A 14995-nucleotide genomic window follows, 5' to 3' on the forward strand; every position below is an offset into this window, starting at 1 on the left:
GGGCAGCAGGTAATTGATTACTCAGGCGCCAAATTACCCGTAAGCACATTGATAAGTTATTTCAGTCGTCAAAACCTTCTATCAGCCTCTTTTATGAGAAGGGAATTGATTTATAAATAGACGGTAATACGTTGGCGGGTGACGGAATGATGTTAGTTTATTGCCATGAAGTTTATTCTGGGAAAAGAGCCTCACCTAGCAGCCGAAGCTCTAGGAACTAGTGTTGTTTGAGACAATTGTCGAAATGCAAGGGCCTTCCTAACGGTTTGCGAGTCATTCATGATTAGTTTTTCACAACTTTTAACCTTCACAACCTCGGCGTAACGGCTAGTTCTCTATATTCCAACAAACGACAAGCATATATGAGTAAGGCAAGGAAATAGTTTTGTAAAATCAAAACCGAAGGACGTATTTACTCAACCGCAAACACACATCCGGACCAGAATAACGTTCCAACACGTGTCATGTTGGACGCAGTTAGTACCCCTACTGTTTCTTTACAATCGTTAGAATTTTCGGATAACCTCTATGAAGTTTAACTTCCAAGGATTGGAAGATTAAGATGGCTACAGCTGACGCAGCTTAGTACCAAAGCAATCTTTGTCATGATATTGTCCGCGCGAAGTTTTGCGCGGTTAAATGGTAAAAATTCTGGTCAATCTACGGCTAACGGTTAATATATTTCCATTGTGATCATAAAAAAATACGGTTAATTTTTTTGCGACCAAAACAATTAAAATCTGTTAGTTTTCACGCATAACAACTAAAATTTTTGGCCGTTTTACGGCTGACGGTGAATCTCATCGGGACCCATTTGTCGCCTGCGTATTTCATCGTAGTAGATTCTTATAAAAATTCTTGCATTATCGCGACGATTCGATATAAATGATCAAATTTAAAGGCTGAAGACAAACTAGAGACTAATTTAAGTTTTGAATCTGATACTGGGAGGGGTGCCTAAACTAAGTTACTCTACTTTTTTTCCAGATCTATCACAAAGCGAGGCGAAGGAAATCCAGTGCAATCTTAGAATTCCTCATCAAAAACGAGCAAGTAAACGATATGCTTGCCTCATAGTTTATTCATTATTTCCCATTTTATAATATTAACAAAAATATTATTTGATTAAAGAAAAAATCATAATGAAACTAGATCAAATTTGTTTTTGCTGCCTCTAGGATTCTTCGATCATCGTTAACGACCTGCAAGAAGAGTTTTAAAGTTAATCGCATTATTAGAATAGAATTTATTCTCTTGGGGTCATTCTTTTCCAAGTTTTTCTTTCTTTCTTTGAGCTTGAAGTAAATTTACCAAATAGTATTGTGATTTATTATACCTTATTCCTTTAGGTAAACTGTTATTTCTTTTTTCCTCCTAATTCCTGCACACATCAGAGCAACGTTTCATTTTAGCTAAGGGTTTTGAGGCGCTGCATTTTTCATCCGGGACAATCTGTCCATTTGCTACGTAGATGCAATCAACACGAGGCTGGGAAACCATGCCTGGGAGAGAATACTTTCATATAAGTATTATTTTCAATATTCAGTTCATATCAGCATAACCCCCAAAGTGGCACATGTAAACACCGACAGTGATACCAAGAGTGAGGCAGAACTATGCGAGAAGGGGAGTAAGTTTATAAAAAAATTGTGGTGCTGCGTCGGTGGGGGTATTATGAACTGAGTTGATAGTGTAACTTGGCCGCCGTAACGAGTAACTAAAGAGTTTCTGACGTGTCAGGCGTCAGCCCTTTTTTAGAGCGAACACGACGAAGGGCGAACGCTCAAAACGTGAGCTTTTGAAACTCTTTACATGGGTCAATTTTAAATATCAATTCTGTTGATAAATACAGAACTATGCAAGCAAAGACAGACAAAGAGGATGGCCATTAAATACCCTCAGTTAAAATCCACTTATTTCAAATTATAATTGTATTGTCGGAGAGGGGTCTGATATCTGATGAGCTGAGTACAAAGAGAAGATAACGACAGCAAGACACTTGATGATATTAGTAAATGTGTGAATAAATATTGGTGGCGGTGATAATGACGATGACGAGAATAATAATGATGATGATCATACCAAAATCACTTACTGGTGAAGGCGTAAACGTAGTTATTATTTGACTTTCCCACTCCTTCCCAACAACCTTGCAGATTAAAACCATCCTTATTGTAGGTTTTATAGCCTTCGTCGCCCGACCAGCATTCTCCGTAGAACTGGACTCCGAAGACATCGTAATGCTTACTCCAAGCATCCTCAGCACATTTCTTTATCGTTTTACTCATGTGGTACCAGTCAATGCCGTTACGAAAATTTGCAACCAATCTTTCTAACGGTCGCTTCCCGATGTGTTTGTCCATGAAACAACCGATCGGAAAGTAACTCATATCCGAACCTGAAAGTTCGAGAATAAAACAAATAAAAGTTGTTGTTGAGTATCATTTACATCTGAAGCTGAATTTGAGCATTTAACTTTAACCTAGGGATAGGTAAAGCAATCTTTGTTTGGGTTGGTGTCAGCCTTAAAATGTGTCAATGCTGACCAGAGAAGTGTCTGAATTTTAGGGTTTTCTTTCACTCCTCGTTAGCTCCACCTACCTCCTTAGTCTCTCCCTTCTTCCTCTCCATGCAACCTCTGTAAGCTCTTTCTCCTCTTCCTTAGTCTCTCTCTTATCCTCCTCTTTCTCTCACCCTCTCAAACTCCAGGCCCTACCTCCTCCTCTTTTACATTAGTCTCACCCTTACTCCTCTATCTCTAAACATTCCATTCGCTTTAACGAATGGCTAATGCTCGAAACTCAGCTTTTAAAATCTTTACGGCCAGTTTTACGTTCTCAATTCATTTGATAGTACTAAATACCCTGTTACGCTCCCACCGACGCAGCACCAGTTTCTTTAGAAACTAACCCTCTTTATCCATGTATCTTTAACCTCTGCTTTTCCACCTTCCTTTTTCTTCCTTTTTCTTCCTTTTCCTTCCTTTTTCTTCCTTTTCCTTCCTTTTTCTTCCTTTTCCTTCCTTTTCCTTCCTTTTTCTTCCATTTTCTTCCTTTTCCTTCCTTTTTCTTTCTTCTCCTCCTTATCCTTCCCCTTTCTCCTATTATATACTTCTACCTTTACCTGCCCCTCTTCCCGCTCTGTCTCCAACATGTACCTCTCCCTCTTCCTCCACCACTTTCGTCCCTTCTGTTTTCTTTCTTTCTTTCTTTCTTTCTCCTCATTCTTCTCCTCTTCTCCTGCTCCCTCTCCTTTACTTCTTTCGTCGTCCTCTCAAAGCTGTTACTCCTTCTTTTCCCATTCTCCATTCGACTCTTACTCCTTCTTCTTTTCTTCCATCCCCTCCTCTCCCTTCTCTCTCCCTTCCTCCCCTATTCCCCCATCTCACTCCCATTAAACGAAACGAAGATGCCTACCTCCACAGCTGGCACACGGATACTGAACTTGCCATTTGTAACAGGGCACATTATTGCATGAAGTTTGTGAAGATGGCTTCTCAGTGCAATGATCCTCTGGCAGGGAAAGCCAGGAGCCATTTGCAAGCTTCCTCTTGCATTCCACCAGACGTGTTTTAGTGCCACCACCACCACAAGGTACCGAGCACTGAAAACATAGTGACGACAATAATATATCGCGTGGAAATCGAAATTTGTGAAACATATGGTTTTGACGCCAGTAGGACCCCTATGAAATGGATTATGGGTATCTGCAAAACTCAGAAAACCGTGAACACCAAAGATAAATAAGAGACGTTTTGTGTTTCAAAAGCTACTCCTGGATCACAAAGTGATAATTAATTTGTATATCTTATCCTCAACTCAGCTTAGAGCACAACTGACCTTTCAGAATAAAAGGAAAATGTTCGCGGTTTTCTGGGTTTCACAGTTAAATTACTCGGGCTACCAACGAATAAGTATCTATATTTAATTTCAACTCTGAATTTTGCATTTCTAGTGTTCTGATTGGTTCAATTAACTCCGGTTATCAGCTCGTACTCCAAGTCACCTTTTACAGAAATGCATTTAGCCAACTGTTGCAGAGCTAAAAAAGGGTTATCCAAATATCCAAACGTGCAGAATTTATTTGAAATCAATTTTTAAAAAAAATTCATTCGCAAGCTTGTTAAATACGAGATTGGCCGAAGCAAACTCGGTACTATGAGCTCGTAAAACAATTGTTAGATATTACGATAGTTTCTCTAAAATTCATATTTTCTGAGCACTTATTCGATGAGTTTCGGCGGGAACCAAAGAACTTAATAGATTTTAAATAATTGCCTTCACGAGCCCCAGAATCCTATTCCTCTCAAGAAGGCACAGTGAACAACCTCACCAATAAGAGCATTCACTGATATTATTTAAAGCCTGGTATGCGCATGCGTTGTTTCTTACCTGTGTCCATTCTCCAGTAACCCACTGAGGCATACAATCTATATTGTTGCAGGGTTTGTAACTTTCTGGTTTTGACAAATTGGTGCAACTAGAATCTGGTAGAATTTTGGTGTACTTCTGTGTAATGACTTGTGCGCATGTCAGATTTCTGTGTTGCTGACCACCTCCACACAATTCGGAACATTGACTCCAGGCTCCTAACTTATATCTGCGTGAATTGTAAGAGAACAATTATAATAAAAAAAACAAGGCTAAACTTAAAACAAAAACCAAAGTTTGGAGATTTTGCGTTATACTTTGAATAGCCTTTATCAAACGATTGAGGCGACTAAAAGCTTGCATTTATCTTGAAGTGTGTCAAAGACATTTACCCATGTTAACGCTAACTGTTTAATCATAGTATCACTCGTTGTATTGTTGCGAGTTAATCCCGAGAATTAGTTTGATAGGCGCTAAACTCTTCAAAGTTCTACGAACATAAGAGAACAACACTTTGTTATCACAAAAACACAAGAAGGCGAAATACGTCTTCTCTCATTTAGAATGGCTTCTCGCTCAAGCTTTGCGCACCACAGTATTTTCAGGTTTAAGAGTCATACTTACTCCTTCGGACAAGGGGCCAGGTTACATAACTTGGACTCCGCTGGTTTAGTGTTCTTGTCACAATAATCAGAAGAGACCTCACTTGCGTCATCCTCACGGTGGCACGTGACTTTAATATGCTGAACACCTAATAGCAAATGGAATTGGCGTTTTACACACTTCATGCGTTATGCTTATTTGCACACGCCTCTATTTTACATCAGGCGTTAATCACCGAAGTTCAGCGACTTTGAAGTTGAGGAACTAGCTTTTGTCGGTTTGGAAGGAAAACTTAGTTCCACTCGTCGACAGGACGGGCGTGTTTCCACGCAGCTGATTTCAGGAATTGTCCGCTTAAGGCCGTATGAACGAAGTGGTTCTTTTCAAAAGACAGACCTAGTTCTGTCACTTTTTTCCGAAAATGGTACTCCGAGTGTCCAAATTTTAAAATTCTAAACCGACACACGTTTCACTCTTTTATGAGTAATTTTCGCTGCCTTCTTGACCCCGACGTGTTTAGCAACCTTTTATTACTTGTATATCTTTTAAAATGTCTACCTCCGGCACATGTGGTACTGCATTCGCCGTTGATCGTTTGGTTCCATTTGAAGGTTGTGCTATTTCCATTTCCAGGGATGTAATAGCTATAAGATATACCTGGATTGTCATGTTTTCCAGGATGAACATACTGTGGCAAAATCAAGAAAACATAGTTAAATTGTTTGTATATGCAGTGGAGAGAGAGAAACAAAAAACACGGTTAGAGTTTAATAAGCGGTTATATTAGTAGATATTAACTTATATGTCAAGGTTAAACTTTTGTTTACTTATTTATTACATTGTCGATATGTAGCAGTGGCCACCTTAACCACACTGAAAACACGTAGATATAATGCATTACACAAGACATAGCATAGTAAGCGATATTTTGATTTTTCTTCCCGCTTACTTCAGTTAAATCAAAAGCCAAACCAACTCTCGAACCCAGATCTCTCAGTCCACAGTTAAACGCTGCAGACAATACGTGAGGTATACTTAAACACCGTTTTTAAAAAAAATGATACAATCAAATAATTACCATCGCATCTAGGTCTTCATTTGTCGGTCCTCTGATAGTAATTCGCTCAGCATCAATATACTGGTACTTTTTCATGTAGTGGTAAATGAACGTGCCTGCGGCCGCGTAAGTATTCGTCCAGCTTGGGACTGGGACGTAGTAATCGACTGCTTTGACTGCTTTCGTTGACTTTATACCTGGAAATACAAGGTACGGAAAAATTGTGAATGTTCGTGATCCAAAGGGAACTTAGAGACTGAGCTTTGTGAAATTTAAACCAAAGTAAAGTAAGAGAGATCTTCTAAATACGTGTTATTTATTGTAAGAAAAGCCAAAAAAGATAAGTGATGAATTGACAGGGGTTTTCAATGGGGTTCGGAAAGTTATTCAAAGTTTCAGTGTTTAGATCTCAGGCCTAGGCCCAACTCCGTCGAAAACTTTACCGAACATTACTTATCCCCCTTCTACCGGGATGGAGGAGGGGGGAGATATTATTCTTCGTACTCAGGAAGTTGTAAGATTTGTTCATCTCCTGAATCTGGACATTTGTCGCTCCTTTTGGAATGGTGAACATGATGTCTCCGTTGTTGCGCCCTGCAAAGTATAGAAATACGGAAGAAGTAAAAACAAACGAGAATGTTAATCAGTGCCTGTCTGTCAAACGCACATATGTGTATAATTATGTGTTAGGGTCGTAGCCATTATTTTAACATTATACATTCCTCTCAGTGTGAGCCTGTTAATTTCTTTTTCTTTATCCAACACAATAACCCCTCAATCTACCTCTTGTTCTATTAAAGATCCTCCACCCGTTGGGAAAAAAATATCAAGACATGATGTAATCAAAAATTGTGACGCACGATTTTAGTTTCTTCCGTGATAATAGAAGTTTTTAAATTCCAAAATACGACAAAATAGTATCACGAATGCTTCATTTAATATTCCCAATGAAACGGAATGAAGATTAGAAGGGAGGTATAAATATGTTTAAATCTAAGTCCCAGTTTTGATATCCAGTGTTATAAGAAAATCTATTCTAAACTAGTCAAAAAATCTGACTCCAATTATTACCATATACTCGATAGTTCTTTGTGTACATCCCTCTAACCAAAACACACGATCCACCATCTCCTCCACAATTCAAACATCGATCGAATACTTTGCCAGATCTTAGTTTCTTATCGCAACCGACCGGCTGAAAAATAACAGACAAGGAAGCATTTCATCCGACTGGCAAGATAATTGGGTAAAGAAATTTAAATATTTGCGTTCATTCATTCATCTATTTCTTCATTTAAAGGGAAATTTAAGTACATAGTCAGGTGGTCACTGGGTAGGTTAATCAGTCAGTTAGTCAGTCACTCCCTCACTCAGTGAGCTGGCCATTCGGTCAATCGGTCAGTCAGTCAGTCAGTCAATCTGTCGGGCAATCCGTCAGTCAGTCAATCGGTCAATTATACAGTCAGCCAGTCAGTCGGTCAATCGGTCAGTCAGTCAGTCAGTCAGTCGGTCAATTGTTCAGTTGGTCAGTCAGTTAGTCGGTGAATTGGTCTGTCAGCCAGTCAGTTGGTCAATCGGTCAGTCAGTCAGTCAGTCAATCGGTCAGACAGTTGGTCAGTTGGTTAGTCAGCCAGTCAAGTACTCACCACACATTTTCCTTCAATGCAGACATCAAACACATTTTTATTCCCCTCACAACGTGTCCCATCCGTGACGTCGCCAAAATAATATCCATTACCCCCGGTCACGCAAGCCAAAGTACACTTGCTACTGCCTGATTAGGAATAAGAGAAATGTCGAGTTCATCAATTCCTCGCAATGCTGTACTTCTACATAAATTCAACACAAAGTGTTTTAAAAGATGTATTTATTCATTATGGTTACAAAAATAAATCAGGTCATCTCAAAATATGGAGTATTCGCATCTGTTTTGTTTTGTTTTTTTTTCAAGATGTCTTTTTTCTTTAGTTTGGAGCCACAGATAAGCGTGGTATTTCTTCCATGTAAAAGGGACGTGCTGGATTCAGCAGCGTCAACTCAGTGCCAGGTTTTCCAGAATTCTCCGTTGCAAAGTAGGAGTTATCTATTGCAATGTCAAATAAAGTTTCCCAAGCAAATTTAATGTTATTACCTCCCAAAAAGTGAGGGCGGTATTTCGTACTGTCCGTGTTGTGTGCTTCACATTGCTGATGACGAAAACGATCAACACTGCACTCCTGAAGGGGAAAACATACAAGCAGTTGTAAATTCATGCTTTCCTCTTCAAGTCAACCAATGATTTAGCTAACTTGCATTTGGTAAACATGTCAAAAAACACCAGTTTAAATTTAGCTGAACTGTAAAATCTTTCAATGAAACACTCGAAATTGAGGTGAGACGACTCCCACACGTCGTATTTTGTTGATATCCCTTAACATCAGCTTTAACCAACGGTCAAGGCAATGAAATACGTCAACATTAAATACACAAATAATTTTCCTTTACTGAACAACGAACCTGAATGTTACAAATTTCAAAGTGACCTTTGCTGGATCCCTCGCACGCTTTTCCATAGAATTTAGGTCTTCAGGAAAAAGGAAGAAAGACATGTTCATTTAGTTTAAAATTCTGGATTTTAGGACAACATTGGTGTTAAGATAAGTACGATGCTTACGCTGGGTTGTTGCACTGTCGACTTCGGTATCTCACCCCTCCCCCACAAGTTCGTGTACATGCTTCATACGATCCCCAAGAGCCCCACCCACCGTCAATTGGCCCTGGTACTCTTGGTTCATGTCTACAATGTCCGGCTAGGCAGATCTAAAGAAAAACAAGATTATAAACATTAAGAAAACCGCTTATTCTTTCTTGAGAACTCTTAAAGTTTTCTAAAATCGTATTCAGCAGTTTTACCTTCCTGATGCCACATAACGTTCCCTCTGCGATTGGTGAAGATCTAGTGAAGCAGCTTCCTCCTTTTCCTTCACAGAAAAGTGCTCCGCAGCTTTCCTAAGAAAAACATTTATCAATTTTCTTTAATCTCTGAGAGTGCATAGTCTAATTCATGGACAAACTCATCCCCTGAAGCAAAGCCCATGTAATTGATAAGATCTTAAAGACTATGATATCTGAGTCCATATAAAATGGACGAAGCATTTTAGCAATACTCAAGTCAGTTTTAAATTTTATCAAATTTATCTGATGAAAGAATTACTCTACTAGCGCTACTCGTGAATACATCTATCATCTCATATCCAACGCATGTACACGGAAGAGATGCTGAATATGCCATAGTGGCCAGTCAAGAGCTCATAGCCTAATAGATAACTCCTCAGTGTTCCTGAACGGGTCAAAGCTGGTACCTTCTGTGATACGTGACGTCCATGACGTCACTGAGAGAAACTCGGCGAGAAAGTTACTTCTTGAATGAAAGTGATCTTCGCAGTGATGTGCACTACTTAGGCAGTACTGAAAATAAGGCCTGAAAAAAATTCAGGCCCGTACAGGCCTGAATTTTTTTCAGGCCTTATTTTCACTACTGCCTAAGTAGTGCACATCACTGCGAAGATCACTTTCATTCATGTCTTTATCCGCAGTTCAAATATATGACCTTCATATATTCTTAACCGTCCAAAGTTACTTCTCATCTCACACTTAGCGCAAACTAACACAGGACAAACGACCATGGAATCGGCTTTACAATCGCTACTAATCTTAACTGTAGAACTAAACTATACAATTTTCTAGCTTCTCTTAAGCAGCTTTTTCTATGGCGTACTTACTCTAAGTGTTGGACCGCACGCGGTATAGTCTTTCCCATAGGCCATTTGGCACTGTTCGTCAGCTGAAAAGAGAGGAGGAAGACTGGGAAGAGGAAGCTGTGCCGGTGGTTGGTTGTGTAAGCATTTGTATAACCTGGGAGTAAAGATGAAATTTTAAGTATCGAGATTAAAACTAACCCAACACAAGACTCCTAATCTAAATCTTTCTGGATAACAAGTAAATTAAGAGGTAGTTTCCTCGAGCTTTCCTGTTTTCAATACAAACTCAAGTAATGTAAAATTGAGGCTTCGACGGGATTCGAATCCGTGCTTCCCAGATACTACCAACTCAGCAACGAAGACACAAGTCGGAAGTGGGAAATATTCTTCCTAGACTTCCTCATTAAAGTTCAGATATTGTGCACTTCGTGAGCAGATCTAGAGACAAGGAGGAACAACAATAAATACTTACGTAAACCTCTCTTTCAGTTTCTTCATGCTGCAAGGGGACCAATGGAATGCGTTCGGGCCATGAGCCTGTTGCCTGTGCATGATAGCTCCCATCCTGTGGCAGTCCCCATTATCATGCCCTACACCAATGCTATGGGAGATAAAAACAGAATCAATCCAAGGTACTGAATATCCCGTGAAGACAGATCTTTTCTCGTATAGGCTTGATGCCTATGTATGTTAGTTCCTATCTCGTGGCAGCTTCCGTTATCATGCCCTACACCGATGCTACAGGAAATAAAAACAGAATTAATTTTGGTTACTGAATATTTGATAAAGACACAGCTTTTTTCTTGCAAGTTTCATTTAAATTGTCATTCAAACTTTTTCCGCTGAGTTGCCCGCATATATTGTGAAATGTTCGTCACACAAATTGTTGATACCATGCATTTTTGGCGGAGAAAGATAGATTCCACCGAAGCATATTTCGTGAAAAGAAATTGGCTATTTTCGGGAAAACCTGAGATTTCAGGAAAAGGCTATTCGTAAGATTATGTTTTTAATGAGCGCCACATACTAATTCAGAACCATTTGGCGACAAATTAAAATAATTATCGATGATTTGAGATAAGTTTTAGCTAAAAATTTGAATACGAAAAAAAAGAATAACAGACCAAGAGAACTGGTGATACCTTTGCACTGAGACATACACCTACAATAACGATTCAGTGTTAGTTCAAATTATGTCTTCGGGTTAAGTTCCATGTTCATGAGAGAGAACCAATTAACAAGGCAGAAACAGTCTTACAAATAAGAATTACTTGTGAGCCACTTCGTGCGTCACAGTGTATGCTGCACTGAGTCCAATAGCCACGTTTATGCTCACGCCAGGGTATTTGCCACAAAGTCCCATATTCGCAACCCCTGTTAGGAGATAGCAACGTTAAATATCAATAAAATTTCAAATTAAAATGCAACTATCAGCAGTGTCTCATTCTCGAAGTGCTTCTTAGTCCAACGATTCCTAGTCGCTCTGGTACTTCGCTTTTGTACATTTGAAAGTAGGTGAAAAAACCACAGAGGCCGAAGAATATTCAACGAGTCGAGGCAATGACATCGACCACAAACAAATGCAATCCCATAATTATACTCAATTTGGTCTGGTAGTTGAACCTAGACCATAGTAGTGGGAGAGGGGGGGAGGGGAGGAATTTCTTTGGTGCGCCTGTGAGGTCTCTATTACTTAAAAAAGAAGCAAGCAGATATTTGTATTGAAAACAAAAAAAAAAACAAAAAAAACGTACACAAGTAAATTAATTTGCCAATAAGTGCACGTGAACTGAGTTTTAAGCTCTTCCTTACCATTGATGGAGCAGCTGTTCAGACCACATACGTTCCTGTTTCCAACAAAAGATAAAATGTTTTGTCATAAATGAACGAATGGTTAAAGTTTACTCTAACTTACATGTGTTGTCATGTTTAGTTATTTTGTGTGTCAACCCCATTTTGGTGCAATGAAACCGAAAATAGAGTATTTCAAGGAACTGAAAGAAAAAAAGCACTCGAAAACGTGACTGATTAAGTCGCCATTTTTTTTTCAACTTTGCATTGGATTGGTTGAGAGGGTGTCGCGTGCTTTATAGACCAATCACATGGCGCATTTAAATAAAAACGATTCAATACAGATTTTATATAAATGTCCACTTGAAAATGCTCATGATGATACTTACCTTGTAAGCATGGCAGCAATATCATAATGTTCTTGTTTACCATTTGCAGGGTTCCTATCGAAGGCCCAATTTTTGAATTTCCCATGGTACGATCTTGCAGAGCGTATGTTGTTTGCTGCAAAGTCCAAGTCCGGCTATTCGTAAAGACAGGAAAAAACAAACGAACAAAACCAATTAAAAAAATTATAAATTTTATTGATGTATAAATTGCAGGTTTTGATAACTCCCACTTACGTCGAACCCTTCGATGAGGAAGACCTTCGTGAGAACCCAGGACACGGGCATTCCAATGGACTTATCTTTGTAAAGCCGATTGACCTATATGAAAATTGAACCAAGAAAAGTTTGAAAAAAAAATGTTAAAAATGGAAAGTCAAACAGCTTCGCATTTACCTAGTTAACCTGATCGTTTGGGCGGCGGAACGGATCGAGGGCTCTGGTCCCAATAGTGTCTATGACTTGCGTCGATAAACATGGCTTCGATTTTTGCATTACCTATCTTTTTTCCGGAGACAGTTTAATTTGAAATCAGAAAAAAAATAATTCAATTTGGGAAGCCAACAGGATCGTAGATTCGAGGCTGAGATTGACTAACTAGCAAATGGGCAAATTTTAAATAATATTGATTTGAATATCCATATTGTCTTGCACGAAATATTTAATTTGGCAAAAATAAAAAAAACTCTTTATTTATCTATGTTTCACTAAGAACTGAAAGTTCATCTTATTATTACTAGATTAGCAATGTTCAGGAGGTAGTCAAGTGTGCCGTTGCCATAGAAATCGCAGGTTGTTTTGTCAGCGGTAAGCATGGCCTCGATATATATATTGCCACTGTAAATGTTGTCACGTTTAGTTCTACTCTTGGGAGTCTCAGTCTGATCAACTTGGATCTCCTCTTGTTCTTGCGTCTTCCCTGGTAATTAGGGAAAAATGAAGCACCGTTGGAAATCTTAAAATGATCTCTAAATTGTTGGCAAAAAACTGACGACTGCGCAAGGGCAGAGGTGGTGAGGGGAGGGGGGGGGAAGGCGATCACCTGGTATGGAGAGGAAAATTTACTTAAAAAGATTGGCATTAACTGCTCTGACTCGCTCTGAGTAAATAAAAACAGGACTGTGGTGTGACCCCCCCCCCCTGCTAATTCACAATGCCTTTGTGATCACAAGAAATCGGAAAGAAAGAAAAAGTGAACAATGGAAATGCTGGTTTTCCAAGTGGAGTAATGTTATGATATAAGTTGGTTTATATCCAGGGTCGCGTTTGTAAAATAAATTAGAAATACCTTTATTATGAGTAGACATAAGGTTTTGGTTTAGCATATCTCGAATGCTTCGTTTGGAGATAACATGGTACTCGGATCCTTGTAATGCCGCTCGCCGATGAAGATGACTTGATAGAGGCTCCAAATGGTACAGATGGCCACCACTCACTAAAGCACCACTCTAAAAGATTTACAATTTTTAATAACTTTTTTATGGACCGCTTTCAAGAGATGAGCCAAGCTCATTAGAGACTTACAGCATCATTCCCACTAATATCTGTAAATAGCCAAGCCAAAGACGCAAATTCTGGTTAGGTGGACATCTTTCCTCCGCTAAACACTCACTAAACCTGTCGCTATAATTATACCTTTGAGACTGGATACTTTGAGAATAAAAATAGCCTTGCTCTAGGGCCATTTAAACAACACCTATATTAAGTCTGTAGTCTCTTTCCTTCACTCTCTTTTCTTGGAATTAAACTCTGTACTTTAAATCTCAAAAAAAAAAAATCGCATATTTTCCGATTAGCATAATTTACCAGCTGACCCTTATCATCAGTCTCTCGAACAGCTACATGGGAATTTGGATCCGAAGTTACGTGACCCTCATAAAATCTTCCACGTGGACGGTGGATCTCTTTGACAACCATACCGTCACTTTTCTGCCTCTCTATGGGCAGCCCTGTGTCGGGAATGACGTCATCATTTTGTTGCAACGTCAGTGCAAAGTCTTTTCCAAATGCTGACAGTCTGTAGTCCTGCTTTGTGGAAAATGGACTTCGCTTGCCTCTGTGTTTATAGATTCGTACGACATCGTATTCTGGAACTAAGGATAGACACTAATGTTAAAATTATTGCTTTACTAACGTCAAAATTCGCTGGTTGGGAAAGAAAAGCATCATGTGATGCATCACGTGTGCATCATGTCATCATCACGAAAGCATCATGTGAGACACCTGACCTGATTCGTGGGAATCTGTATGTAAATATCTTCTTAATTCATCATTTGATAGAAAAGTATGGAGGTCTTGTCTTGCAGCGGCTCTCCTCTGTAAAACAGCACAAATTATAGCTATCAAATCATCAGTTATATAGTAACTTTTCGGAGAGTCAAATGCATTCCCGAGCACCAATTCAAAGCGAAAAGTATATTCTGAAATAGTTACAGCTATTGAGTGTTTATGGAAACAAGAAAAATCGTTTCAATTTAGAAGAGGAATTTGGCTGTCGGCCTTCCAACGAAAGTATCGTTATTTGCAGTTTGGTTGTTAGGTGTTAAGAGGTTGTTCGAAGGTAAAGTATAATTAAACTTAAATTTGAGAAAAATCTTAATAAGAGAATTAACCTTAAGCGGAAAACCGATTTTTCTTGGTTGACTAAATGCTCCTTTAATTTTCCTCTCTGTGAGGTCCCTTTGAGGTGGACTGCTTTAATTTCATGAAGCTTATTTCCCTTGTTGTAAATATGTTCCCTGAAATTATTACATTAACTTCCTACTCACCTGGTAGAGGAAGAGGGTTAGATGCAGAAAAAGTGAGAAAAATCGACTCATTTCTCTTTCTCTGAGGTCGAGGTCTCGAACAGACCCAAAGAGTGCCAACTGGCAAATCTGGGTAAACGGTGAATCATTGAAAAACGTTTCGTGAACGCCGTTTTTATGTCTGTTCAGAGGTGGCAAAGAAGACAAAGCCCAGGAAATCCTTCGGGAAACAAGCTCTCTTTGAAATTTGATCCTCCTACGCGCGGGGTCTATTAAGAAGCTTTGAACGCACTTAGATGAG

At 39.1% G+C, this 14995-nt stretch overlaps 1 protein-coding gene across 1 annotated transcript; it reads right to left on the reverse strand.

Annotated features, from left to right (window-relative positions):
• Positions 1–1045: 1045 nt before the first annotated feature.
• LOC131778030 (A disintegrin and metalloproteinase with thrombospondin motifs 1) lies at positions 1046–14911 on the reverse strand. The gene is made up of 26 exons (XM_059094410.2): positions 14716–14911; positions 14176–14263; positions 13754–14040; positions 13236–13395; positions 12685–12866; positions 12185–12268; positions 11951–12084; positions 11583–11617; positions 11042–11144; positions 10243–10371; positions 9792–9924; positions 8923–9018; positions 8684–8829; positions 8527–8593; positions 8162–8246; positions 7677–7804; positions 7102–7225; positions 6535–6624; positions 6052–6227; positions 5532–5661; positions 4995–5121; positions 4392–4599; positions 3417–3603; positions 2096–2398; positions 1337–1502; positions 1046–1202 (listed from the first exon to the last, which is right to left on the reverse strand). The coding sequence occupies exons 1-25, from the start codon at positions 14764–14766 to the stop codon at positions 1375–1377; spliced, it is 3381 nt and encodes a 1126-aa protein (XP_058950393.2). The 5' UTR covers positions 14767–14911; the 3' UTR covers positions 1046–1202; positions 1337–1374.
• Between the last annotated feature and the right edge of the window lie 84 nt (positions 14912–14995).

This window comes from Pocillopora verrucosa, chromosome 12 (assembly GCF_036669915.1).
Source record: "Pocillopora verrucosa isolate sample1 chromosome 12, ASM3666991v2, whole genome shotgun sequence".
NCBI classification, from domain to species: domain Eukaryota; kingdom Metazoa; phylum Cnidaria; class Anthozoa; order Scleractinia; family Pocilloporidae; genus Pocillopora; species Pocillopora verrucosa.